The sequence below is a fragment of the Pyrgilauda ruficollis genome, unplaced genomic scaffold (assembly GCF_017590135.1).
Source record: "Pyrgilauda ruficollis isolate IOZ18807 unplaced genomic scaffold, ASM1759013v1 scaffold270, whole genome shotgun sequence".
Classification (NCBI taxonomy): Eukaryota; Metazoa; Chordata; class Aves; order Passeriformes; family Passeridae; genus Pyrgilauda; species Pyrgilauda ruficollis.
Genome location: NW_024524045.1, coordinates 50,826 through 76,355, shown reverse-complemented (window position 1 = coordinate 76,355; position 25,530 = coordinate 50,826). Strand labels below are relative to the sequence as shown.

The 25,530-nt window shown below is 64.6% G+C and overlaps 2 protein-coding genes across 3 annotated transcripts in view; one reads left to right on the top strand and one right to left on the bottom strand.

Annotated features, from left to right (window-relative positions):
• The window catches only part of SRCIN1 (SRC kinase signaling inhibitor 1), a 46,396-nt gene extending 44,260 nt beyond the window's left edge, over window positions 1-2,136 (top strand). Inside the window, exon 20 of the mRNA XM_041471600.1 lies at window positions 1,774-2,136. Coding sequence (XP_041327534.1) covers window positions 1,774-1,899 — 126 coding nt within the window. The 3' untranslated portion in view covers window positions 1,900-2,136. The remainder of the gene's footprint in view (window positions 1-1,773) is intronic.
• Window positions 2,137-7,166: 5,030 nt separating this feature from the next.
• Window positions 7,167-25,530, bottom strand: part of ARHGAP23 (Rho GTPase activating protein 23) — a 34,051-nt gene continuing 15,687 nt past the window's right edge. For both annotated transcript variants that reach the window (XM_041471599.1, XM_041471598.1), the window contains exons 2-24: window positions 22,308-22,488; window positions 19,981-20,004; window positions 19,362-19,454; window positions 18,942-19,020; window positions 18,655-18,709; window positions 16,950-18,369; window positions 15,968-16,123; window positions 15,745-15,856; window positions 15,608-15,665; window positions 15,366-15,503; window positions 14,979-15,278; window positions 13,104-13,165; window positions 12,679-12,806; window positions 12,436-12,554; window positions 12,200-12,355; window positions 11,255-11,333; window positions 10,902-10,975; window positions 10,715-10,804; window positions 10,497-10,622; window positions 10,364-10,405; window positions 10,166-10,259; window positions 8,849-8,880; window positions 7,167-8,740 (exon numbers count right to left, since the gene is read on the bottom strand). In XM_041471599.1, coding sequence (XP_041327533.1) covers window positions 7,736-8,740; window positions 8,849-8,880; window positions 10,166-10,259; window positions 10,364-10,405; window positions 10,497-10,622; window positions 10,715-10,804; window positions 10,902-10,975; window positions 11,255-11,333; window positions 12,200-12,355; window positions 12,436-12,554; window positions 12,679-12,806; window positions 13,104-13,165; window positions 14,979-15,278; window positions 15,366-15,503; window positions 15,608-15,665; window positions 15,745-15,856; window positions 15,968-16,123; window positions 16,950-18,369; window positions 18,655-18,709; window positions 18,942-19,020; window positions 19,362-19,454; window positions 19,981-20,004; window positions 22,308-22,488 — 4,623 coding nt within the window. In that variant the 3' untranslated portion in view covers window positions 7,167-7,735. The remainder of the gene's footprint in view (window positions 8,741-8,848; window positions 8,881-10,165; window positions 10,260-10,363; window positions 10,406-10,496; window positions 10,623-10,714; window positions 10,805-10,901; window positions 10,976-11,254; window positions 11,334-12,199; window positions 12,356-12,435; window positions 12,555-12,678; window positions 12,807-13,103; window positions 13,166-14,978; window positions 15,279-15,365; window positions 15,504-15,607; window positions 15,666-15,744; window positions 15,857-15,967; window positions 16,124-16,949; window positions 18,370-18,654; window positions 18,710-18,941; window positions 19,021-19,361; window positions 19,455-19,980; window positions 20,005-22,307; window positions 22,489-25,530) is intronic.

Here is a 25,530-nt window from a genome sequence, read left to right as displayed (position 1 = left end):
TTTTTTGTGGTTTTTGGAGGGTTTTTCTGGGTTTTTGAGGTTTTTGGGGGTTTTTTGAGGTCCTTGAGCTCGGGGTGTCCCTGAGTGTCCCCTCTGGCATGCGAGGTTGTCCCACCCCATGGAATCAGGGGGGCAGGGGCTTCCCTCTGGATTCCCCGTGGAATCGGGGGGGGCAGGGGGTTCCCTCTGGATTCCCCGTGGAATCGGGGGGGGGCACAGGGGGTTCCCTCTGGATTCCCAGTGGAATCGGGGTGGGCAGGGAGTTCCCTCTGGATTCCCCCTGCTCCGGACAAACCTGAGGGGCTGGGAAGCATCTCCTGACCCCTGGGGCCACCAGGTCCCCTCCCCTGGAGGCCACCCAGCAGCCCAGCCCCGGCTGTCCGGTGTCACCACCTTGGTGACATCTCAGTCCCCCGTGGCCCTCGCTGGGGTGGCCTCAGCAGGACTTTTCCGTGTCACTTTTGTCCCCGTGCAGGATTTGGGGGTGCCCACCCCCCTCCTCCCTCACTGGGGGCACGGCGGGGCTGGAGGATCCCGGATCCCTCTCCTCATCCCTGGGGGATTCTCGGCGTCATTCCCGAGCCGGGTCGGGCCGTGCCCGTGCCCCCCTGGCACAGCGGGGACAGGGACAGGGACAGGGTGGGCACGGCCACCCTCGGGCGCTGCCCCGGGGGCTGTGCCCGCTCTAACGCTGCCCTTCTTGTCCCCCCTGTGCCTCCCCCGTGTCCCCTGTGCCCCCCCGGCTGTGTGTGCCTGTGTGTCCGCGTGCCCGTCTGTCCGTCCGTCCGTCCTCTCCTCGCGGGCCGTCCCCTGCCCCTGCAGTGACGCGTGGGACCCGCTCTTGTCGCGCTCTCTGTGGTGGCCCTTTCCAGCTGCTTGACCTCAGGCCTGACTCAGTGCTGCTTCTGAACGAGCTCCCTTTGCTTCTCGGTTGTTTTTGGGTTTTTCCTGTCCTTGTTCCTGTTGGTTTTTTCCTCTTTTTTTTTTTTTTTTTTTTTATTTCTTTTTTTTCTTTTTTTTTTTTTTTTTTTTTTTTTTTTTTTCATCTTGTAACATGCATGCATTTCAAAACAGTAACAGTGTCTCAAACTGCTCCTAGCAAACAGACAAGCACAGAGGACTTCAAATTCCTATTTAAAAAACAGCAGTGAAAAAACCTAAAATGTTCCTTTTTTTTAATTTTTAAATTTTTTTTAAAGTTTTTTAGGTTTTTTTTTTGTGTTTAGTTTTTAGTTTAAACTTAATTTATTCACATTTTTTTCTTTTCAATTCAGTTGCACTGATTAGCCCTGCCCACCCTTGTGACCTGTGTGTGGAATCTGCTCCCTCCACTCCCATCCAGCTGCTTGGGCAGCCCCAGAGCAGCAGAAATTTTGAGTTGTTTCCACTAAAAACGATGTGTCCAGAGCTCTGCCGTCCCAGTTTTCCATGGGATCCATCCCACAGAGCCAGGACAACAGGCAGGGGCTGAGGGGGACACTGGGAGTGGCTCTGCAGGAAGGGGACATTTGGGAATTTGGGGCTGTGGCCACGCTGGGGATACCCCCCTGCTTTTGGGGAAAATTCTTCAGCTGGGGGTGAAATTCCAGGTGCAGCTGGAAGGGGGGCTCTCTTTTTTTTTTTTTTTTTTTTTTTTTTTTTTTTTTTTTTTTTTTTTTTTTCTTTTTTTTTTTTTTTTTTTTTTTTTTTTAAGCTTTCTCTTTTATTTTTCTTTGGACTTTCCGCCCCTTTCTCCTCCTCCTCGTCCTCCTTGAATCTTGCTTTTCTTTCCAGGCCACTAGACCATCTAAAGAGGCCAGTGAGACCTCCCCCACGGTCTCAGAAAAGCCCGCAGCTGGCAGAACATCCATCCCCGTATTGACTTCCTTTGGGGCCAGGAACTCCTCCATCTCATTCTGAGCGCCCCTGCCAGCTCCGCCCGGCTCCTCCTCTCTTCCTCGGGCTCCTCTTCCTCCCTGGGACTTGGCTTCTCCTTGAGGCGCTCTGGAGGGAATCCGCCACCTCTGTCCCCTCCTCTTTCTGTTCGATCCATGTTTTTGTCGCCTCCGCTCCGCCAAAAGAACTTTTGTTGTGTCGCCTGTGCCGCGCCTCGGCCCGACGTGTGTGTCCCCTCCTCTCCGCCATGGCCAACCAGCCACTTTCTGTTTCTCTCTCTCTCTTTTTTCCCTCCTTTTCTCCTGTTCTTCCCTCCCCTCTGGATCTCTGTTGGTTTGGTCCCCCCTCCCCTCTTTTCCCCCCCTTTCCCCTCCCCTCCTTTTTTTTTTTTTTGGATTTTTTTCGTTCTTTTCTGTTTATTTAAGAGCTCTCAGAGCTTCCCCCCACCAGCGTCCGGCCAGGAGCAGCTTCCAGCTCCCCCCGCGCGGAAAATCGGGAAGCAGCGGCCGCCGAAGACACCCCCGGAGCGACCCCCGGAGCGACCCCCGGAGCGACCCCCGAGCGCCCCGGGAGCGGCCGCCTTGTCCCCGCAGGAGGAGAGGACAGCTCCGGCCGGGGCTCGCCGGTGGGTGGCGGGCGGGGCCGGGGGCTCGGGGACACCCCGGGGCTCGGGGACACCCCGGGGCGCTGCCGCCGCCGCCGCCGCCACCGCGTCCCCTCGAGGGGGTCCCCGGGAGTGCCGGAGGGGCCGCAGGGCGTGAATTGGGGAGGGGGCCGGGACCTAGCGGCCGGGGGGTGCGGTGATGCCGGGGGGGTCACCCCGCCGCGGCTCTGTCCCCTCCCGGTGGGGACGAGCGGGCGGGACGGGACCCGGAGCCCCGGGGGAGCAGCCCCGGCCCCGGCCAGCCTGGGGGGGAGCGGGGCCACAGGTGGGCCCAGGTGGGCTCAGGTGTGCCCAGGTGTGCCCAGGTGTGCCACAGGTGCACTCCAGGTGTGCTCAGGTACACTCCAGGTGTGCCCAGGTGGGCTCAGGTGTGTCCAAGTGTGCCCAGCTGTTCCCATGTGGTCCCAGGTGGTCCCAGGTGTGCCCAGGTGTGCTCAGGTGCACTCCAGGTGTGCCCAGGTGGGCCCCAGGTATGCCCAGGTACACCCCAGGCGTGCCCTAGCTGTACCCACCTGTGCCCAGGAGGGCTCCAGGTGTGGCCCAGGTGCTCCCTCAGGTGTGCCAGGTGCACCCAGCTGTGCCCAGCTGTGCCCAGGTGTGCCCAGGTGTGCCCAGGTGTACTCTAGGTGTACTCTAAGTGTGCCCAGGTGTGCCCAGGTGTGCCCAGGTGTGCCCAGCTGTGCCCAGGTGTGATCCAGGTGTACTCTAGGTGTACTCTAAGTGTGCCCAGGTGTGCCCAGGTGTGTGTGTGCGTGTGCTCTGCGTGTGCAGCACGAGATCCAATCACTCCTTCCGTTCTCTGTTTCGTCCTTGGGTTGATTATTTTCGGGGTTTTTTTTCAATTTCAATTCCTTTTTTCTTCCTTTTCCCCCCTCCTCTGATTTTGTGTTCTGGTTTTTTTTATTTGTTTGATTTTTGTATCTCGATCATTTTTGTACAGAAGAAACGAGAGCCTTTTTTTGAATAACAAAGAGAAAACACACACAAAAAAGAACAAAAAACCAAAAAAAAAAAAGACCAAAAAAAAGAAAGGTTAAAAAAAAAGGAAAAAAAAAATCATGATGCAATTTCTTTGGATTGCAAAAAAAGCAACTCTTTACATTTAAGTGAAGTGTCTTAACATTTTATATTGTTTTAAAAAATATATTTACATATTATATATATATAATATACGTAATATAAATCTATATATAAATATTTAAAGAGGGGAAAAAAAACTTTAAAAAAACTGAAAAAAAAAAGGAAAAAGAAGAGAAATAAATAAATCACGTCCGGTATTATTTAGGGGGTGGAATTAAAATCCCTGCTTAGGTTTAGAGCTCCTGTGGTTCCCAGAGCGGCTTCGCGCTGAGTCCCCGCCCTCTCTCCTTGTCCCCAGCTGTCCCCAGGTGTCCCCTGGTGGCCGCGGGGACCCCGCCCGTCCCCCAGTGCCAGCAGCAATAGCAGCCACTGACGCGTTTGGAATTAATTTCGTTTTTAATTCATTTCTGTTCTCGGTACCAAAGTGAATTCTCTGTAGCAAAGCCGCAGCTCCGGGGCCGGGCGGGAGGTGGCACCTGGCGCTGTCCCCTCCCCTGCCCCGCGCTGTCACCCTCTGTCACCTTGTGTCACCCGAGGGGTGACAGCTCCCGAGCTCTGCTGGCTGGAGGTGACAGTGCCACTCTGTGGGGACACCCAGATGGAGGTGACAGTGCCACTCCCTTGGGGACAACCGCACTGAGGGTGACAATGCCACCCCTGTGGGGACACCCAGATGGAGGTGACGATGCCATCCCTGTGGGGACACTCAGACTGGGGTGACAGTGCCACCCCTGTGGGGACAGCCACACTGAGGGTGACAATGCCACTCCCTTGGGGACACCCAGATGGAGGTGACAATGCCATCCTCCATGGGTGACAATGCCCCCCCCTTGGGGACGCCCAGACGGGAGGTGACAATGCCATCCTCCTTCATGACACCCTCGGAAATGTCGCGGGGAGTGACAATTGCCACCCTGGTGGTGACAAGCACAGAAAGGACACGAGGAGGTGACAATTGCCACCCTCCATGGGGACACCCACATGAGGCGGGTGACAAGTGGCAACCCACAATGCCACCCTCAAAAATGCCACGGGAGGGTGACAATTGCCACCCCCGTTGGGACACCCACGTGAGGAGGCGACAACTGCCGCCCTCCATGGGGACACGCCCAAAAATGACACTGGAGGGGGCTGTCCTCAGTGTCCCCACCTTGGTGTCCCCACCCCGGTGTCCCCAAGCTGTCACCGATTTTGGGGCGGTGGGGGGGGGGGGGGGGGGGGTTGTCCCTTTTCCCACCCCCACTTTGTCCCCAGGCCACCCCTCCCAGCTCGGCGTCGCTCAGGGAGGTGACAGTGACAAACCCGGGGGTGGCAGCGCCGGGTGAGGGGGTGGCAGGCCCCAGGCGGTCCCCAAGCCCCCCCCGGTGTCCCCTTTTCCCGGCTGGTGTCCCCGTGAGCGTGATGTCCCCGCGTGCGTGTGCGTCCGTCCCCTTCATGGCATCGCGCTAATCCCTCGCTGAAGCAAGAAGACAACAACAAAAAAACAACCAAAAACACCCAAAACTAACAAAACAACTCAGTTCTGGTTCAGACCAGGTAAAAAAACATTTCAAAAATCATTTTAAAAAAAGAGGAAAACGTGTAAAAATGACAAAAAAAAAAAAAAGCCCAAAGCCAAGCGCTGCCTGCATCGTGCATGTGCCGGAGGCGCCCGCTGCATGCGCTCCCCGCTTTACTCGTCTGGATGTTGTTTCAAAACAAACAAACAAAAAAAAAAGGCTACGACTCTGAAAAGGACAAAAAAAAAAAAAGGACGAACTGAGAAGAAAAAGAAAAAAAAAAAAAAAAAGGCTACGACTCTGAAAAGGACAAAAAAAAAAAAAGGACGAACCGAGAAGAAAAAGCAAAAAAAAAAAGGAAAAACAAGGAATTTCTGGTTCTCCTTAGAGGCTGTTTTGGGGTTTCTACGCCGTCGTGTGTCTCTCTCTCTCTCTCTCTCTCTCTCTTCCGCATGAATTTTCTCGTGAACTGTTTTAAAAAGGAAATAAAAGGAACAAAAAGTACAAAAAAAAAGAGTTGAAAATGGAGGGGAAAAAAAAAAAAGGAAAAAAAAAAAAAAAAAATGAAAAAAAAAAAAAAAAAGCCTCGCACAGGGGAAAAGCGGGGGAGGGGAGGGAGGGGACGCCCCCACCCTGTGCCACCCCCCCGCTGTGTCCCCCGTGTCACCGTGGATGCCATGGGTAGTTGTGTGTGACCGTTGTAATTCCCGTGACAAAAGGGTTGCTTTTTATTATTTTCCTTTTTCCCTTTATAATTTTTCTTTTCTATCAGAGTGTCTGGCTTTAATAAAATTACCTTTTTTTTTTTTTTTTTGCCTCTTTTTCTGTCTTTTTCTGGCGATTTTTCCCCTCATTTTTACCCCCTCTCCCTGAATGTTGAGAAATTGAGAATTGAGAAATTTGAGAAAATTGAGAAATTGAGAATTTTGATGGGGATGGGGCATCCCTAGTTCTGTTGTTTCCTCCCCACAGGCTCAGAGAAAAATGAGATTTATCCTCCCATGGATAAATCCAGGAATAAAAATTCCCAGCACCAGGAATTTGAGGTCCCTGCCCATCAAAAAATTGGGAATTAATACCAGCAAAACCTTGAATAACCAGTTTATTTCCAATATATAGACTGGAGGTGGGGGGACCAAAGCAGGGGGGATTTTTCGGGTTGGTTTGGGGTTTTTTTTTTTGCAGTTTTGCAGATCCCGACAGGGCCGGGAATGGGGTGGGAAGGGGTTTGGGGGGACATGCAGGAGGGTTTTAAAAAGTCACCACTGGTCCAGCACGTCCCCTGCTCGGGGCTGGCCTTTCCGCTGAGCAAAACTTCTTAAAAAATCCTTATAAATCCTTTGGGATATGTTACACGGGCAGGGCCGGTATTTACAGGGGGAAACGGACAAAAAACAACCCCAAAAATATCGAAAAGGAAAGAAAAACAAACTTTACAGCAAGTACTTGCATAACGTATGAGAACGACACGGAGAGACGGTGACAGGGCGCGACACCAGGTGGCACTTGTGTCCCCGCGTGGCCAGGCCGGGGGTCCCCAAACTCCCTTCCTAAAGTGCTTCTGGCCTGGGGGGCAGGAAGGGGACAGCCGTGGGAGGGGACAGGGACGTCCCAGGACGTGCCACACGCGGCTCGGGGGGGTGAAGGGTGGCAGTGTCCCCCTCTGCCGCCGGGTGTCCCCCTCAGTGCCACCCCCTCCCTGGCTCCCCCCCTCAGCAGAGCCCCCCCAGGTGAGGGTGACAGCGCTGAGGTCCCCAAGGGACACCAGCACATGGGGAGCGGTCCCTGAGACGGGACCCCCAAGGTCCTCAGGGCATGGAGAGTCCCCAGGGTCCCCAGGGCAGGGGTCTGTCATCAAGGTCACCAGGGCAGGGGTCTCTGACACCAAGGTCCCCCAGGGCAGGGGTCTCTGACCCTGATGTCCCCAGGGTCCCCAGGGCAGGGGTCTGTCATCGAGGGCAGATGTCTCTGACCCTGATGTGCCCCAGGGCAGGGGTCTCTCATCGAGGTCCCCAGGGTCCCCAGGGCAGGGGTCTCTGACCCTGATGTCCCCAACCCTGATGTCCCCAAGCTGCCCCAGGGCAGGGGTCTCTCATCGAGGTCCCCAGGGTCCCCAGGGCAGGGGTCTCTGACCCTGATGTCCCCAGGGCTCCCCAGAGCAAGGGTCTGTGACACCGAGGTCCCCATGGTTTCTGACAAGGTCCCCAGGGTCCCTCAACACAGAGGTCTGTGACACCGAGGTCCCCATGGTTTCTGACAAGGTCCCCAGGGTCCCTCAACACAGGGGTCTGTGACACCGAGGTCCCCAGGGTCCCCGGTGTCCCCATCCCGGGCAGGTCCCGGCCGCAGCAGCCGCGGCCCCAGGGAAGTGCCCGCACTTCGCTCCGCCGCGGCCGGGGACAGCAGGGCCACCACTGGGGACAGTCCCCGTGAGCCTCCTGGCACCGCCTGGGGGCTGGGGCACCGCGCGGTGGCACCGCCGCTGCTCCCCAACGCGGGGGGGACCAGGTGGCTCTGTCCCCCCACGGACCCGTTAAATAACACCGGCGGCTCGTCCGGAGCACAATTAAATACGGGGACAAGGGACAGTCCTTAAATTAAACACGGCCCGGGGGGGTCACAGACACTGCGGGAAGCGCAGGGGCGCCGGGGGGCCGGGGCTGCCCGGGGGGCTCTCGGTGGCCGCGCCCGGGCCAGCGGTGCCAGGCGGGGCCGGAGCCGCGGGCCGCGCTTTGGTGGACTCCAGGCTGCTGAGCCCCGAGTCCTTGTCGCGACAGGGTCCCGGCGTCCCCTCGAGTCCCCGCGGCTCCTTCCACTCGTTGAAGTTGAGGTCCTTGAGGCCGCCGGGCACCACCACGGTGTGCCGGCGCCAGCTGCTCTTCTTGCGGCGGGTCTCGGGGGAGTGCGCCCGGCGCAGGCGGACCCCCGTGTCATCGGCGGAGCCGCGCAGGTGCTGCCGGAGCTGCTCCCGCAGCGACGCTCGCCCGGGGGCCACCCAGCTCTGCTCGTCGCCGCTGGCCGCCCCCGCGGTGTCCCCGGCCGGCCGCGGCCGCGCCAGCTTCCTGCGGGCCAGCGTGTCGCACTGGATCAGGCGGTGCGAGTTGAAGGAGGGGCGGCCCGGGGGGGACTTGTCCTCGTCGCCTGTCCCCCCCCCGGCCTGGCGCGCTCCCTCGCGGCTCTCCGTGTCCGTCTCCATGTGGCTGAGCTCGCTGCGCTCGTCATCCGCCTCCTCCCCGCGGCTCCCGGCCACCGAGTGCGCCTCGGAGCACAGGCTGCGGTCCATGGTGGACAGCGTGGAGTAGCCGGACACGATGGAGCGGGCGTCCGGGGCCGGCTCGGAGCCGCTGCCCGCGGGATCGGCGGAGCATTCCCGCTCCATCCCGGCCGGGCCGGGAGCCGCCGGCTCGGTGCCGGTGCCGCGGGGGGCTTTGCCGGGTGTCACCGCGGGGCCCTCCCGCTCCTGCGGCCGGCCCGGGCTGTCCCTGCGCTCCGCGTCGTCGTCGGTGCTGCTCCCAACGCCTTCGGCCTCTCTCCTCTTCTTCCTCTTGCGGGCGGCGGCCGAGACGAAGGGGATGGCGAGGAGCTCCCGGTGCGGCGGCGCTTTGCGCGACGGCCACGTGCCCTGGGAGCGCGGGGACAGCGGGGTCAGGGGTGGCGGCGACACGGACAGGCTGAGTGTCCCCATCCCCGCGTGCCCACCCTGCCAGCCCCAGCCCGGGACCCCGCTCACCTTCGGTTTGGCGGAGCCGCTGCGGGTGGAGCCTGGAAAGCAGAGGGGAGAGCGGGGTTAGAGGGGTCCCAGCGGAGGGAATGTGCTGGGGAGGGGTCTGGGGTCTCTCTGGGGACGCTGCTCCGTTCCCCCAAACCAGGACGGGGACATGCCGGGGCTGTCACACCGGCTGGACATGCCGGGAGGGGCTCCGGTGGTCGCGGGGGGGTCCCTGGCATTGCTCGCCTCACCCAGGGTGAGGAGTGGGGACAAGGGGGACACACGCAGGCACACACCGCCCGGACACACAGCCGGGACCCCCGCGGTGCGACCCCAACCCTCCCGCGGCCACGGGGCACAGAGGGGACAGGGACAGGACGCTGCCACCGCCGCGCCACCGGGAGGGAGGGCGGGGGGGTGGCTCCGTGCCACGGCCAGCCTCGGCGCGGGGTGGGCTGTGCCGGAGGGGGCTGGGACAGGCCGGGGGGTTACGGGGTAAAGAGGGGACACAGAGGGGACACAGAGGGGACACAGAGAGGACAGGCAGCCCTGGCTCTGCTGCCGCCGTGTGAAGGACAAGGACAGGACACAGACCCCTCTCCCTCCCCGCATGCCCGGGACGGGGTTAGCAGCGCTGAACACGAGAGAGGGGGAGGCAGAAAGGGGGTGCTGACCCTCCCGGGGCTTTGGGAACCCCGCACCCCCGAATCTGAGCGTTCTGGGTCACCCCACACCCATCCCTGCAGCGGGGTGCGACCACAGGCACTGGCCAAGGAGAAGCAGAGTGAGAAGGATTTGGGGCTCCCCTGCCGCTGTTGGGGACCCTGGGGACAGTGCCAGGCAGGACAGCGTCCCCTCCCCTCCCGGTGTCCCCCTGCTCCCCCTCTCTCGTGGTCCCCCCAGGGGTTAGTGCGTGAGCAATGCACCCGGGATCAGACTGTACCCGCTCTAGCTCTCGAGGAGATCCGCTGCAGGAGGAAGAGGAGGAGGAGGAGGAAGAGGACAGCACAGAGAAGTTCAAGGAAAGAAGGTAAGAAATCAGTCCAACGTCAAAGGCTCCCGGCCTCCAGGTGTGGCAGCGCGGGCACGGGCGGGGGTCCCGCGGGGTGGGCGCTGCCCTGGGGGACAAGGAGTGGGACGGGAGAGAAGGGGGACAGGGCAGGGTGGGCAGGGGGCTCCTCGGGCACCCCCAGGGGCTGTTCCCAGTTTTGGAGAGGAGGGCGCTGGGATGTCCCACTCCAGCACACACTGATTGTGGGTGGGGGGCACAGAGGGTCGGGAGGGGCACTCTGGGGTGCCAGGAGTGCAGGGGATGATGTCACGGGTGCCACCCCTCACCTGCGGCGTCGCCGGGCGCCGCGGTCCTGCCGATGTTGGGCAGCAGGTACTCGATGTTGGGCACGGACTGAGCCTCCTTCTCATCCACGGGGGTCTGCTGGGGCAAAAAAGGGATCAGGGCGCTGCCAAGAGCCCCCCAGCTGGGGGTCTGCACCCCCCTGAGCCACTGCGAGACCCCCTGAGCGGGACAGGACTCACCTTCTCACCCTTGTCCTCCTTGTCACTGAAGAACCAGTCTGACTGTGGGGGAGACGGGACAGGGGTCAGGAGCTCCGTCCCCCTTTTTGGGGTGCAGATCCCGCCCCCCTGCCCAGCCAGGGGTGCCACTCACGTGCTGGATGAGGGTCTCCACAATCTTGTAGCGGTCGGGCATGTGCGTCACCATGTCGGTCATGTTGTCCTCGGACGTTCGCACCAGCGTGGGGCCGAACACCAGCGCCAGGTTCCGGGGCTCCATCTGCACCCAGAGCCGGCTCTGAGCTGCAGCCCAGCCCGGGCCGGGGGGCTCCAGGCGGGGCAGGAGATTCCCGGGGTGGGGAGGGTCCGTACCTTGTTCTTCTCCGAGTGGTCAGCGATGGTCTTCAGGTGACCCACCAGGAACTTGAGGGTCTCGTAGTAGTGGCCTGGCAGGTCCCGGATCTGTGGGGACGCACTGGGTCACCCCTCTGCCCTCTGTCCCCACCCAAGGGGGCTCCAGGGCAATGTCCCCACCCCAGCCCCTGTCCCATGTCCCTACCAGCTTCCGCAGCGTCCTCATCCTCTCGCTGGCATCTTCGATGCGGTTGGCTTCGATAAAGTCGTTGTATTTATCTGAAAGTGGGACACGAGGGTGTCACAGCAGGGTGGAGGGGACAGGCCACCACCCCCCAGAGTCAGGGACCCCCGGGTGAACCCACTGGAGATACTGGGGAAGGGTCTCAGTGCTGGTCCCACTGCAGGGCAAGGAGGGACAAGGACAAGCGGCCTTGGTGACAGCGGGCCTGCATTGTCCCCACGCCATGGGTGGTTGTGTCACTGGGTCTGGGGGCCTGTCCCCAGCACAGGGGGATGGGGTCTGGGGCTCTGCTGGCCCCGGGGACAGGGACTCACCGTCGGTGAAGAGGGGCTCGGGCAGCTTTCGGAAGAAGGATTTCAGGAGGCTGCTGATGACGTTCAGGTCCTGCCACCGCTGCGGGGGACAGAAGAGGCTGCTCAGAGGGACAACCAGGGACACCCAGGGGACAGCGCATGAAGTCCCCAAACCAGGGACAGCCTCGGTCACAGGCACGGAAGGTCCCGAGCCACCGCAGCGGCTGGCGAGACGCGAGGGGACAGAAGTGTCCCCAGGATGTCACCGACAGTGCTGGCAGCCACCGCCAGGCGGCGCCACCACTCCGGGGGACGGAAACGGGAATGGAGGGGACAGGGATGGAGGGGACAGTGGGGACAATGGGAACAGGGAGGGAGGGGACAGTGGGGACAGTCGGGACAGGGATGGAGGGGACAGTGGGGACAGGGATGGAGGGGACAATGGGGACAGTGGGGACAGGGATGGAGGGGACAATGGGGACAGTGGGGACAGGGATGGAGGGGACAGTGGGGACAGGGATGGAGGGGACAACGAGGACAGGGATGGAGGGGGCAGTGGGGACAATGGGGACAGGGATGGTGGGGACAGTGGGGACAGGGATAATGGGACAGGGGTGATAGGGACAGGGACAACGGGACAGGAACAGTGGGACAGGGATGATGATGGGGACAGAGATAACAGGGACAAGGAGGAAGGGACAGGGATGATGGGGACAAGGATAACAGGAACAGGGATGACAATGATGGGACTGTGATAATGGGGACAAGGATGACAGGACAGGGATGATGGGGACAGGGGTGATGACAGGAACACGGATGATAACAAGGACTGGGATGATGACGGGCACAGGGATGATGATGGGGACAGGGATGATGACACAGACCAGGAGAACATTCCAGAGGCATGATAGGGATGGGGAACAGGATGGGGCCAGCCATGGGGACAGTCACCTGCCCTGCCCTCACCTCGTCCTGCAGGTTGATCTCGGTGGCTCCCTTGTTGAGCTGCTCCTGCAGGCTGGACACCACGGCGTTGTTGCCGGGCACGCGGTAGATGCCCATGTACTCCAGCCCCCGGTCCTCCACCACCTTGCAGCACGCTTCCACGATCAGGGGCACGTTCTGCAGGGACAGGGACGGGCTCAGGGCGTGCCAGGCCTGTGCAGAGTCCCCGAGGGCTGGCGGTGGTGGCACAGCCCTACCTTGTTGTCCGGGGCAGGCTGACAATCCTCCAGCCTCACGCCGAAGGCGCGCGGGGCAGATTTCTTGTTCTTCTTCATGATGTTGATGCCCCACGGGGCTTTTTGGGAGCTGCTTTCATCTGGGGCGGGGGGAAAAACCCACAGGATCACTTGGGGTAAATGGGAAGGGCAGCCCTACAGGGATAAGCACCACAGCAGCCCTGGAAGCAGCCCGGGTTTGCTGTTCTGGGGTGTCCCACGTACCTTTTGTGACAGCTGCGTCCTGCCGGGGGGACCGGGGCGCGCTGGTTCCCGTCTGCTTCAGGAACTCGGCTCGGATCCCCAGCCCACGAGGGCCCTTGGGCGACGAGTCGGGCTTGGTGCCCGCAGGGCTGCAGGGAGAGCGGGCAGGGCTCAGGTGGGGCACGGCCAGGGGCACCAGCCTGGCACAAAACCTCCCAGTGAGCACTGCCAGCACCACTCCCAGCCTTCCCGGCACCCTGCAGAGAGCCTGGGGAGCGCCGGGCTGCTCCAACCCTGGTTACAAGAGCCAGGTGCCACTCTGGCTGACCCCAGGCCACGCTCTTCCATCACTGCCCCATCCAGGGAGCCGCTGGCTTTGCTCCGTCACCGTCACCCCAGGGTGACCAACGCCCCGGCGTCTCGGTGCCCACCACCCCGGTCCGTACCTCACTTTCCGGTAGTCGTTTAACTTCTTGCTGATAAGGGCTTGGCTGGCAAAACCGGGGTCCTGGGGAGGCAGAGAGAAGAGGGGAAGGGAGAGCTTGAGCAGCGCGTCCACCGGACATCCTCGGGCAAGTCCACGCTCTGCTGGGCGCCGGGCGGGGCTGGGTGGCACCAGGCAAGGGCAGCACCAGGTCCCCGCTGCCCGGGACAGCCCCGCTGCTGTCCATCGCTCCAGGCCTCGGAGCGGGGTCCGAGCTGGACACAGGTGTGTCCTTCCACAGCACGCACATCTCCTCCGACCCGCGCCGCTGCACCGCGCAGCCTCCGCGGGCACCGAGCCATCCCTGCAGGACGCTCCCCGCAGCACCGGGTTTGCCCAGAAAACTGCAGGTGTTCCAGCACTGGAGCACCGGTTCCGACCCGGCAGCACTGTCTGGTTCCGACCCAGCAGCACTGTCCAGTTCTGCCCCAGCAGCACTGTCCGGCTCTGACCCAGCAGCACCATCCCGTTCTAACCCAGCAGCACTGTCCGGTTCTGACCCAGCAGCACTGTCCGGCTCTGACCCAGCAGCACTGTCCGGTTCTGACCCAGCAGCACTGTCCGGCTCTGACCCGGCAGCACTGTCCGGCTCTGACCCAGCAGCACTGTCCGGTTCTAACCCAGCAGCACTGTCTGGTTCCAACCACAGCAGCACTGTCCGGCTCTGACCCGGCAGCACTATCCGGTTCTGACCCAGCAGCACCGTCCAGCTCTGACCCAGCAGCACTGTCCAGTTCTAACCCAGCAGCACTATCCGGTTCTGACCCGGCAGCAGCTTCAACCCAGCAGCACCATCCAGTTCCAACCTGGCAGCACCATCCAGTTCCAACCTCCAGCTCCAGCACCATCTGGTTCCAACCTGGCAGCACCATCTGGTTCTGACCCAGCAGCAGCGTCCCTGCCGAGCCCCCTGTGCCCTCTGGCACAGAGCTGTGCCACAGACAGCCAGAGACCGCGCCGAGCTCAACGCGCCCTCCAGGGCCGGAGCCTGCCACAAGCCCGGCCTGACCACTGCCACCAAACCGAGCCACTGAGCCACCGAGCCACCGTGGCACTGCAGCCAGCCCAGCGCTGGCACGGCCATCCCGCCGATCCACCGCTGGAGCCCAGAGCGGCCCCGGGGCGGCTCTGCCCATCTCACACCCGAGAGACCTCGCACAGCCACGGCTGCCCAGGGAGGGCTCAGCCTCGGCAGCACCACACGGGCACCGTGCCCCTCTCTCCATGAACACAGCCACGTCAAACCAGGCAGAGCCACGTCAAACCAGGCAGGGACAGGCCACACCATGGCAGGGACAGGCCACACTGTGGCAGAACCACGTCAAACCACGGCAGAGCCACATTGCACCATGGCAGGGACAGGCAACACCCTGGCACAGCCACGTCAAACCACGGCAGGAACATGTCAAACCACGGCACAGCCACATCGCACTGTGACAGGAACACATCACACTATGGCACTGTGCACTACGGCACAGCCACGTCGCACCTCACCAAAGCCAGGACACGCCCTGGCACAGCCACACCAGACCTTGGCAGAGCCGCGCAGGCTCCTCTGCCACCGCACAACCAAGCACCGACACGGCGGATCCGGCACCGGCACCGGCCCCGCCTGCAGAGCCACGGCCCCTCTGCCGAGCATCCCACGCACCCTGCCCCGGCCGAGGCCGCAGGGCCACGCTCTTCTTGGGAGCCACGAGCCCCCGCGCACCCCTGGGAGCACGGCACGGGCCTGGCCGTGGCCTGGGGAAGCAGCACAAGGCAAAGAGCTGGAGAGAGCCGAGGCGGTTAGTGCCGGGAGAGCCAGAGGCAGCCGGGAGCCCCATGTGGCTCTCACCTCGCCCTCAGCCTTGCTGTTCTCCCTGATGACTTTGATCCAGGCCAGCATGTCTTCCCGATCCTCTGCCTGAAAGAGATATTCACAGAAGTCAGCGGTCGTCAGGCGGAAGACGTGCTTCCTCTTGGTCTCGCTGTAGGAGATGTCCACCAGGCACGCTTGGATGCTGATCGGCGGCTCCTCCTCACCTGGGGCCGGGGCGCAGGTCGCCGCCTCCCGCCTGTCCTTGCACAGGTACAGCGAGTGCGTGCGCAGCACGGCGAAGACGCGCTTCCACTGCCGGATGCCTCCACCGACCTTCTGCGGGGAGAAGGGATGGAGCGCCGGCCTCAGGGAGCGGCCCCCGCGCGGCCGCGGGGCTCCGGGCTGGGGGCGCCCCCCGCCTACCTTCCCCTTTTTGGTGAGGATCTGCTTGCAGTGGAGCCAGCCCTCCTTCCTCACGGCGCTGAACGGCACGTCCGAGAGGTCGGAGGTCGAGTGTCTTTTGGAACGGGCGTCTTCGGACGTGCCCAGGCTGTCCAGAGACTGCGAGGGGCCGGAGGGAGGTGTTGGGGTGAGGCCATCGGCACCCCCTTCTCCCCCAGGGAGCCCCCCCGTTCCTTTAGGGCAGCCCCCAGCACGGCACTCACCCCATCGGTGAAGAAGCTCCTCAGCATGCGGAGGCTGGGGACCCGGCTGGGCATCCTCCTGGGGGGAGAGCAGCCCCCGTCAGAGGGAGACGGTGGGAGTGGGGGGCTTTGGGACTGGGAGGGGGCTCCGGCCCTACCTTAGGATCTTCCCCTCATCCCGAAATGCGTTCAGACCGTCGTCGCAGGACTTGGAGCGCTCGGTGGTGATGGCCAGCAGGTAGGAGGAGCGGCGGCCGGCCTTGATGCTGCCTGCGGTGGGGAGGGGGCAAACCCGCCCTGCTCAGCTCCGGGCAGGGCTCTGGGGCGGGGGGCTGCTCCCCTCTGACACTCCCAGGGCGGTTCCCCCTCCCCAGCACTTACTGCAGTCCTGGGAGTAGTGCCGGGACAGGGCGAAGGCGAAGGTGGGTGAAGCAGGGCTGGTGGCCATGGCGGGCGCCGAGTTCATGGCGCTGGACACCACCGAGGAGGCCGGGACGTGCTTGGCCTTCAGGTCGATGCTGGGGCTGGTGGGTTCGTCTGTGAGGGGGGTGGGCAGTGTTGGAGGGGGGCCTGGGGCAGGGGAAGGCCCTGCTGGGACCCTCCAGCATTTCTGAGGATGGTGGGTTTGGTGTCAGGGCTGGGCTGGGGACACGCTGCCACCCCCAGGAGCTGATGGGGCACCCGGACCCTCACCCACAGCAACCCTGAGACCCCCATCCCCGCTCCATCCCCTCCCCATCCCATCCAGTGACAGGGCAGAGCTGGGCTTCCCAAACCCAGCTGGGTCTGGGCAGGGAGCTCCCAGGTGAGACAGGGACAGGGGCAGGGACAGCCCTGTCCCCACCTCGGGCAGGGAGCTCCCAGGTGAGACAGGGACAGGGGCAGGGACAGGGACAGGGACAGGGACAGCCCTGTCCCCACCTCAGAGCGGGGCAGGAGCGTGCAGGGCTCCAGTTCACACCAGTAAGGGGCACCAGGGTTCACACCATCTGGGCAGGGGGCGCAGGGCAAGAGGAAAGGATGAGGGTGCTGAAACCCAAACTGTGGCACCCCATCACCAACCCTGGGCCTGCTTGGGGACAGAAAATCCAGAGGGGTGCAGGGTACTGTGGGGTGTGGGGTGTGGGGTGTGGGATATTGTGGGGTGTGGGATATTGTGGGGTGCGGGGCACTGTGGGGTGCAGGACACTGTGGGGTGCAGGGCACTGTGGAGTGCCAGGCATTGCAGGCACTGCTGGCCCTTCCCATCTCCAGGCTGGCCACAGATGGATGCTCTGGACTCCTGACCCCCAGACGTGCCCTCCCTGGCACGGGACCTCCCAAATCCCTTCCCGGAGGTGACCAGCGAGGCCCCCGCACTCACCGATGAAGGGGATGGACGCCAGCGAGTCCTCGGGGGCCGCCAAGGGAGCCACTCGCCGGCCCGGCCGCTCGTTCCCCGGCCTGTCCCCTCTGCCCGCGGCCCCCGCGGGGTCACAAATGTCCTTCTCCTTCACCCCCTCGGGGAACACAAAGTTCATCTGCCGCAGCGGCGCGGGCACCTTGCGGCCCGTGGGCGGCTTCTGCCGCAGCACCACCTCCTCCCTGCGCTCCTCCGGCTGCTCGGACACGCGGCCGCCCTCGGGCCGCGGCTCCCGGGGCGCGCTGGGCACGGCGGCGGGGCCGGCGGGGCTGGCCACGCTGTCCCTGAGCGGGGCCACGGCCCGCTGCGCGATGCTGAAGGTGGGCAGCCCCCCGAAGGCCGGGTCGCGGCAGGATAGGGCGTGCAGCAGCCCGGTGCGGCGCTGGAAGGACGGGCTGTAGCTGCGGTAGCCGATGTAGCCCGAGTCATCCACGCTCTGCAGGTTGGGCTGCGACGGGTGCTTCTGCACCGGCTCCCGCGACGAGGAGGAGGAGGACGAGGAGGAAGCGGCGAAGGAGCCGGGCGGGACGGGCTGCCCGGCGGCGGCGGTGACAGCGACAGCGGCCCGGCAGAGCCTCTCGGGCGGCCAGGCGGAGCGGTCGAGGTGCGAGGAGAGCAGCGCGCCGGGCTCCAGCGCCTCCATGGAGCGCCCGTACCTGCCCAGGTAGTGGTCGGAGCGGGCGCGGGGGGCCCAGCCCTCGCGGCTGGGCTGCAGCAGGGTGTCGTGCGAGGCGCTGTGGGGCCAGCCCCGGGTGGCCGCGGCCCCGGAGCCGCCCAGGCGGTCGTGGGACACGCTGCGGTAGCGGGGCATGGCGTGCCGCCGCTCCTCCGAGGCGCTGCGCCGCGGCTCCTGGCTGCAGAACCAGCGCGACAGCGCCTGCTGGCACTCCTGGCGACCGGGCACACGCTGGGCACCCGGCACGTCCCGGGGAGGCCGCCCGGTGCCCTCCTTGAAGCCGCAGTGAGTCCGGTGCTCCGGGAGGTGCTTGGGGACGCCGTAGCAGGAGGCGGTGGCGGGGGACATCCCGTAGCGGTCGGGCACGGAGGATGCGGCGGTGGCGGGGCAGGCGGGGCGGGAGAAGGAGCCGGGGTGCCCGTGGGGTGCGGCGGGGCGCGGGGAGGGACCCCCGGGCTGCAGCTCCTCGGGGCGGTGCGCGGGGCTGCCGCCGGTGTCGCTGCGGGCGCCGAGCGGGGACGAGGGACCGGTGGTGGCCGAGCGGGGGGCGCGGGGGTCCGGCGGCTGGCCCGCGGCGGGCTCGGCACCCCGGGCCTGGAAGGGGTACGTTTTCCGTGGGTAGCAGATGGGAGGGGGCTCGGGGATGCTCTGAGCCCCCCCGGAGTACGGCTCGTTGCCCTTCAGGTAAGCGTCCTGGGAATAGGCCTGGGGAGGGGGGGACAGCGGGTCAGGGAGGGGGACAGGGTCACAATCCTCCGCATGCCCACTGCAGGGACCTGGGACAATTCATCCTCCAGCTGTGCCTGACGGTGCTCCCCCCAAAATCACAGGGGTCATCCCCCTCGTTCCTGCCCCAGTACCCCCAGTTCTGCACCCCCAGTTCTGCACCCATTGCTCGTCCAGGCATGCTGGGGGAGCCCTGTCCCCAAGTGCCCCAAGTGTCCCCAAGTGTCCCCAAGTGTTCCCAAGGCACCTGCCCAGCAAACTCACCAGCTGGAGGATGTCCTCGTCCTTGGGCATGATGGAGAGCTCCAGCACATCGTCACTGTGGGACAGGGGACAGAGGGGTCAGTCCCACCTGTCCCCAAGCTCACACCTGGCTGGATCCCCCCAAGGTGAACGTCCCTGTCCCCACGGGATGGTGACAGCACCTTGCTGCCTGTCCCTGGTCACCCAAGCGCCTCAGGGCCCCTGTCATCCCAGTGACATCCAGAGGGACAGAGCCTGCTGTGAGGTGTCCCCCTGCTGTCACCTCCCCTCCCGGGAGGGGCGCTCACCTGTTCTGGATCAGGGCGATCACCTGGGAGTAGGTTTTCCCGATGATGCTCTCCCCGTTCACCTTGACCAGCCGGTCACCTGCAGAGGCCGGGAAGGGGACAGTGTCACCACGAGCGAGGGCTGGCACCTGGAGGTCCCCACGGTCACCCAGGGCAGGGTTTGAGCAGACCCCTGCCAGAACCCGCGTGGCAAAGGGAGCAAAGGGGACCCCAAACCCAGGGGAACCCCCGGGGTCCCCAAGGCTGCTCTGAGCACCAGAGAGAGCAGAGCGCTCTCAGACCCAGAGAGAAGGACAGAAAAGAGCAGGAACGCCAGAAAAAGAGCAGAATAAGCGAGAAATTCCCCGGCAGAGGAGGCGGAGCATTGCCGGGATCCCGCGAGCAGCCGGGAGCCGCCCCCGGCTCCGCGTCCCCGCTCACCCGTGCGCAGCCCCGCCTGGTGCGCCGGGCCGTCCTCCCGCACGTTCTTCACGAAGATCGTGTCCATGGGCTCCAGGCGGCTCCGGGGGGGACCTGCTCCGTGGGGACAGCGTGTCAGGGAGCTGCCACCACAGCCAGCACCCTCCCGTGGCGGGGGAGTCACCTCCTGTCCTCCCCCAGACCCCCGGTCCCGCCACCCCCGAGAGCCGAAGCCACCGGGTGCTGCCAGGCGGGCGCGGTGCCCACCGGAGACCCCAAATCCCACCCGGAGCGAGGTCGGGGCCCCCCAGCCCCGCCGGGTGCCGGGTGCCAGCTCTGGCACCGCCGCGTCACCGCGCCAGCGCCGATCCGTTCTGACACCTTCACATTCGCTCACGTCACCCTGAGCCTCCGGGAGGGGACAGCGTCCCTGTCCCCAGAGAGCCCGCGCTGCCCGGGGCCGGTGCTGGCCACACGGCATCCCCTCGGGGGTGACATCCCGCAAAGCTCCCGGGGGGTTGGGGACACCGAGCCCATCGCCGGTGCCAAGGGCCACCAAGCTGCCACCAAAGCACTCTCCCCTGTGCCACCCTGTGCCACCCTGTGCCGCTGTCCCCCGGGTCCCCATGTCGCTGCTCACCTGCTCGGTTCCCATTCTCCTCCTTGCCCCCCCCCCCCCAAAAAAAAAAAAAAAAAAAAAAAAAAAAAAAAGAGAGAGAAAACCATTGATTCGGTGGCAGGGCCGTGACGAGGGGGCCGGGAGGGGACAGGGGGGTGGCAGCCCCGCGAAGCCCCCCGCCGGACGGGCGCGTCCCTCTGCCCTCCGCCGCCCCCGGCTAAAATTACCTCCTGACACCGTATCCGGCTCCGGCAGCGGGACCCGCGCAGCCCCCGCAGCCAGCTGCCGGTGTGGGGCCGGCTTTGGGGCAGGGGAGCGGGAAGGGGCCCTGCCAGCCCCGGGGTGGCACCTCACCCTTCACAGCGGGCAGCCGAGCCCTGCCGTGGGGTTCCAGGGGAGGGATCCACCCCATCCCGGAGGAATCCTCATCCCTGCCCATCCCTGCCCCTCCCGGCGCACGGCAGGGGCTGCCAGGGCTGCGGTGGGCACTGATCTGTGCCGTGGGGTGGGAATTGTGCCAAATCCCTGCCCTTTAACCCAAACCCCCCGTGGGGAGCGCCAGCAGAGCCTCGCTGCCCGGGCAGGGGGTGCCAGGTTGGGGTGGGGCACAGGGTGGATCTCACGTCCCCCCAGGAAGGGATCTGGGCACCCGGAGGGGGAATTCTCCCTCCACCAGCGCCGGATTTTCTCATGCCAGGCTGGGAGCACAGGCCTGGCCCCATCCCCCAGGCGGTGGGGACACAGCCCTGGTGTCGCCAAGGTGCCAGGTCCCCCCAGTGTGCGACATTGCCAGCGACAAGGAGCAGCCAGCAGGGCACCACCGCAGGTGCCCGAGGAAAAGCCACATCCCACGGCCTCTGCAGGGCACAGCGAGCCCGTGGGGCCGCCGAGAGCCCCCGCGGGCACGGGCTCAGCCCCTCCCTGCCCGTCCTCGCCCTGCGGCACCCCAGAGCCCTTCCCGGCCCCGGGGGCACCCCGGCGGCCCGGCTGCCAGGGCGATGAGCGCGGCCAGCGCGGCTGCGGTCCCCTCCCTGCTGAGTCAAGCCACCGAAACTCAGCCCCCGGAGCTGGCGGGGTGCCGGCCCCCGCGGCTGCTGCCGCTGCTGAGGCGGCCCCACCGCGCCCTGCCCCGCCGGCTCCGCTCGCACGGCGGCCGGGAGCAATTCCCAGCTTCTTTCCAAGAGCATCTCCCGCTCCCGGCGCTGATCCCGCTCCATCCCACGCGGCCCCGGGTGCTGCCGCCCGGGCAGGGCTCAGCCCGGTGCCCAGCGGGGCAGGAGCAATTTTTGGAAGGCAGAGGAGAGCTGGGAGCGGGTTTGGAGGAGCTTCAGGCCGTTCCCATGACAAAATCTCCCCGGCAGAGTCACGCTGGCGGGGACGGGGCCGCGTTCCCGGCGCAGGAAGGCCGGAAGGGGTTGGAGAGGCAGAATGAGGAGCCTGGGAAAAGCCGGAGGTGCCGGAGCATGGCGAGCAGGGATTCCGGCGAGTCGGTTCTCCCCACCCTGTGACTCACTTCCCACGGCACTTCCCTGTCTGCCAGCGCCCGGGCCGTGGGGCAGCCGGGGCCGTGGGGCAGCTGCGGAGCTCCGGGGGGATGGGATGAGCCAGGGATCTGCCCTGCCTGGAGCCGGGAAAGGGATGGGTGGGACTGCCCAGATCCCAGACGGTCCTCTTGCCATCCACAGAAAATGGGGAGAGAAGGAGGGTCCGAATTGCAGAATTCCAGGAGTTTGGAGCTGGTTCATGCCTCGGGGTGTGTGCAGGGCTCTCCATCCACGCTGGAAGCTGCTGCTGGGCAGCTCCATGGGATCTCTCCATCCTCCAGGGGAAAGGCACTGCCCAGATCGGGGCTCAGAGGTGCCAAGCCAGGGCTGTGTCCTCCCAAAAGACGTCACCCAGAGGGGTGACCAAAACACAGATCCCAGGGCAGATCCAGTAGGAAAATCTCCACCAACAGTCAGGAAAGTGGGAGCCAAAAATCCATCAGCCCTGGTTGTCTCCGAGGTGACTTTTCCTGCTCTTCCCAGAGGTGCCGCAGCCGTTGTTGGGAGCTGGGGGATCCTCTCCGTTCCCACACACAATCCCATATCCCAAAAGGCTCTGGGATGTCTCCAGAGGTGCTGCTTGCTCAGAACTCATCTTCCAGCAGCTCCAGCAGCCCCACGGGCTCCTCCATCCCAGGGTGGGATCCCCACGGCGGGGGGGGGGTGATCACCTTGGCAGGCGGGGGCAGCTCCAGGAATCCCAAAAAGCAGGCGATGGTCGCTGCACTCCTCACCCCCTGCCCACCCCCGGCCCTCGTCCCGCACCCAGCGCTTCCCCCGCGGCATTCCCGGGATCCAGCCCTACCTTGGCCGAGTACACGGCCGACTCCGGGGGGTACACGATGAAGTGGCGCAGGGTGAAGCCGAAGCCGCCCTGGGGGCTCTTCCGCAGCGCCACCGTCTTGGGCCCCACCCAGGGGAAGGACCCCCCCTCCGGGGGCGCGTTGGCGTTCGGGGACGCCCCATCTCTCCGGCCCGGCGTCGGCTGCAGGGACAAGGACAAGGAAAAGGCGTCACCCCCATGTGCTCCTGAGCCCCATGTGGGGGGCTGAGCTCTGCCCAAAAAGCTGTCCCGTTCCTAAACCTCCACCCCATCCCTAATCCCAGCCCCCCACCAGCGAATTCCAGCCTCTCCCCCCCCAACCCCGACTCCTCCTGTGGGGCCTTTGGGAAGGAGATGAATAGAAAGGAAATCAAAATAAATGAGCTGTGCCTGGGGGTCTGGATGGGACCCAGGAGGGGAGATGAGGGGACGGGATGTGGCACTTGGGGACAAAAGGTCCCCATGCCACAGCAACAACCTCGGGCAAAGGCGGAAAGAGCCGCCCGGGAGGTGGTGGGACCAGTGAGGCTTCCCAAAACGGGGCAGGGACCTGGCAGCGCCTTGGGACCTGGCAGGGGACACTGCCCAGAGCAGCAGAACAGGCCAAGGGGACGTGGTTCCATCCCACAGCTCCCCGTGCCAGTGCCTGGGGAGGGAATGGGGCTGTGGCACAGCCAGGGCAGCCACGGGCACCTCTCCTGGCACCGAGGAGCTTGGAGGAACAGCCGGAGTGCCAACACCTGGGATGAGCCCCTGGGTTCCCAATTCCAGGAGCTTGGAGTGCGGGTGGGATGGGTTTGGGAGGGCTCAGCACAGCCCCAGTGAGGGCCGGTGCTGCTCCCCACGGCCGCACATCTGGCAGCACATCTGGCGGGGGTGGGAGCAGAGGGCACCGCCTGATGTCCTGGCACCACCCGGCCCCACCAAACCCGGGGGAATTGGGAATGTGGGAGCGGGAGGGACAGGCAGATCCAGGCAGGATCCAGGCAGGATCCAGGCAGAGTCCAGGCAGGATCCACGCAGGATCCACGCAGGATCCAGGCAGAGATCCAGGCAGGATCCAGGCAGGGATCCAGGCAGGATCCAAGCAGGGATCCAAGCAGGGATCCACAGGGACCCTGCCCGAGTCCTGGCAGCCAGAGCCAGCCCGTGCTGGGATGAGGGATGTTAAAATTCAGGGGCTGTCTGGGTGGAAGCGATGGATGGGAGGGGACGGGGACAAGGGACACAAAGGGACAAGGCACAAAAAGCCTTTGTGTGTGCCTGTGCTGAGTGGGCCTTTTTGCTGCTGGTGGGGAGATCAGACAGCAGGGCCGGGCTGTGTCCCCTGCCCTGCACGTCCTGCACGGACCCCAGGGTGGCCACGGGGGTCTTGTCCCCCTGAGAACGGGGTCCACACACATCTGCCACGGCCCCGACCCCCTCCAAAAATCGACTGTCCCCCCAAAACCACACAGAACCCCAAACACCACCACGGGAGAGCGGCAAAACCCCTCTGCCAGCAGCACAACCCCTCCCCGCCCGCCGAGTCGCAGGGGACAACCCCGACCCAGCTGGCAACAGGCGCCCCCCGCTCCCGGGGGACCCCATCCCTCGGCCCCGGGGCCGGGAGCATCCCGGCGGCGCCCGGCCCCATCTGCGCCCTCCATTGTGTCGGCCCCGGCTCGCCGGATTATTTTTAAGCTGACAGCTGAAAGTGCCCCGCTGATTTTAACCGGCACGGACAGGCCCGGCGGCGAGGGCTCGCACGCTGCAGACAGGGATGTGTCCCCGTGTCACGGCCGGGAGGGCGGCTCCGGCTCGGGGACGCGTCCCCAGGTGTGAGGTGACCATCCTGCCTGGCTGCCGTGCCTCAGTTTCCCTCTCCGCCATCCGGATTTGGAGGTTTTTGGGTTTCGAAGCCTGCAGTTGTGGCCTTGGGCAGCCACCCAGTGCTGGCTGAGATGCTCCAGCTCCTCCAGACAGTTTGTCACCCCAGCCGTTTGTCCTCAGAGCCCTGTCCCTCCTCCCAAATTTCTGGCTCGATTTTAGCCTGGCCCTGGTGGCTCCTCATCCCGGCATTCCCCAGTCCCCATCCCAGGAGCGCTGCGGGGATGGGGACAGCCCCTCGGTCATCCTGTGACATCCAGACCCCCAGCTGGGTCACCCCAGTGTCCTGTGTCCCTCCACCTCGCAGCACAGGTGTCACCGAGCCCCTGTCCCCCACGTCACCGAGCCACCCCCGCGGGGACACGCTGGGGACAGGAACCTCCTGCGGGTGTCCCGCTCCTGCCGAACAAAGGGGCGCTGTCCCCGCACCCTGGCCTCGGGATTTGTCCCCGCACCCTGGCCTCGGGATTTGTCCCCACTCTGGCCTCGGGATTCGTCCCCACCCCCGGACACGGCACAGCAGGACCCGGACCCTGACCCCAGCCCTGGCGACGAAGGGGACACACCGGCACCGGGGCGCTGTGACAGACACCCCACCGCCCTCCTGAGACCCCTCCCCGCGGTTCCAAATCCTCCCCCCGGCCCGCTCCCGGCTCGCGGCTCTCACCCGGCGGCACCGCTCGGTTCTCGGCCGGGGCGCGGGGGTCGCCCGGGGGTCGGGGGCGGCGGCGTGGCGGCGCAGGCTGCTCAGCCAGATGCAGCGCGGCTCGGGGGAGCTGCAGTCCACCCCGACCGGCCGCTCCAGGCGCCAGCCCCTCCCGGAGCGCTCCACGCTCCACAGCCTCCGGGGGCTGGGGGCGGGGGGGGGCCGGCAGCGACCCCGCCGCGACCCCCGCGCCGCCGCGGCCGCGCTCTCCTCCACCATCCCGCCGGGTCAGGGGGTCTCAGCCCGGGGTCGGGACCCCCATGGGGGTGGCAGCCCCCGCTCCCGGGAGCTGCAGGCCGCAGGAGCTGCCTCACGCTCGCATCGCCGCTCGCTCAGCCCCCCCGAGCGACAGAGCCCCCACCCAGGCACAGCCACCCCCGGCCTCGGGAGGGACGCCGGGAGGGAGGGATGGAAAGAGGGAGGGATGGAAAGAGGGAGGGAGGGAGGGAGGCAGGCATGGAGGGATGGGCGCAGGGAGGGCGGGCAGCTCACGGCCCGGCTGCGGCTCCAGCTGCTGGCAGGGATCAGTGCCCAGCCCACCGCCCCCAGGCAGACCCCCGCCCCCAGCCTCCGCCGTCACTTTGCCAGGGCTTTCCCTTTTTTCTTCTTTTTTTTTTTTCTTTCCCCCC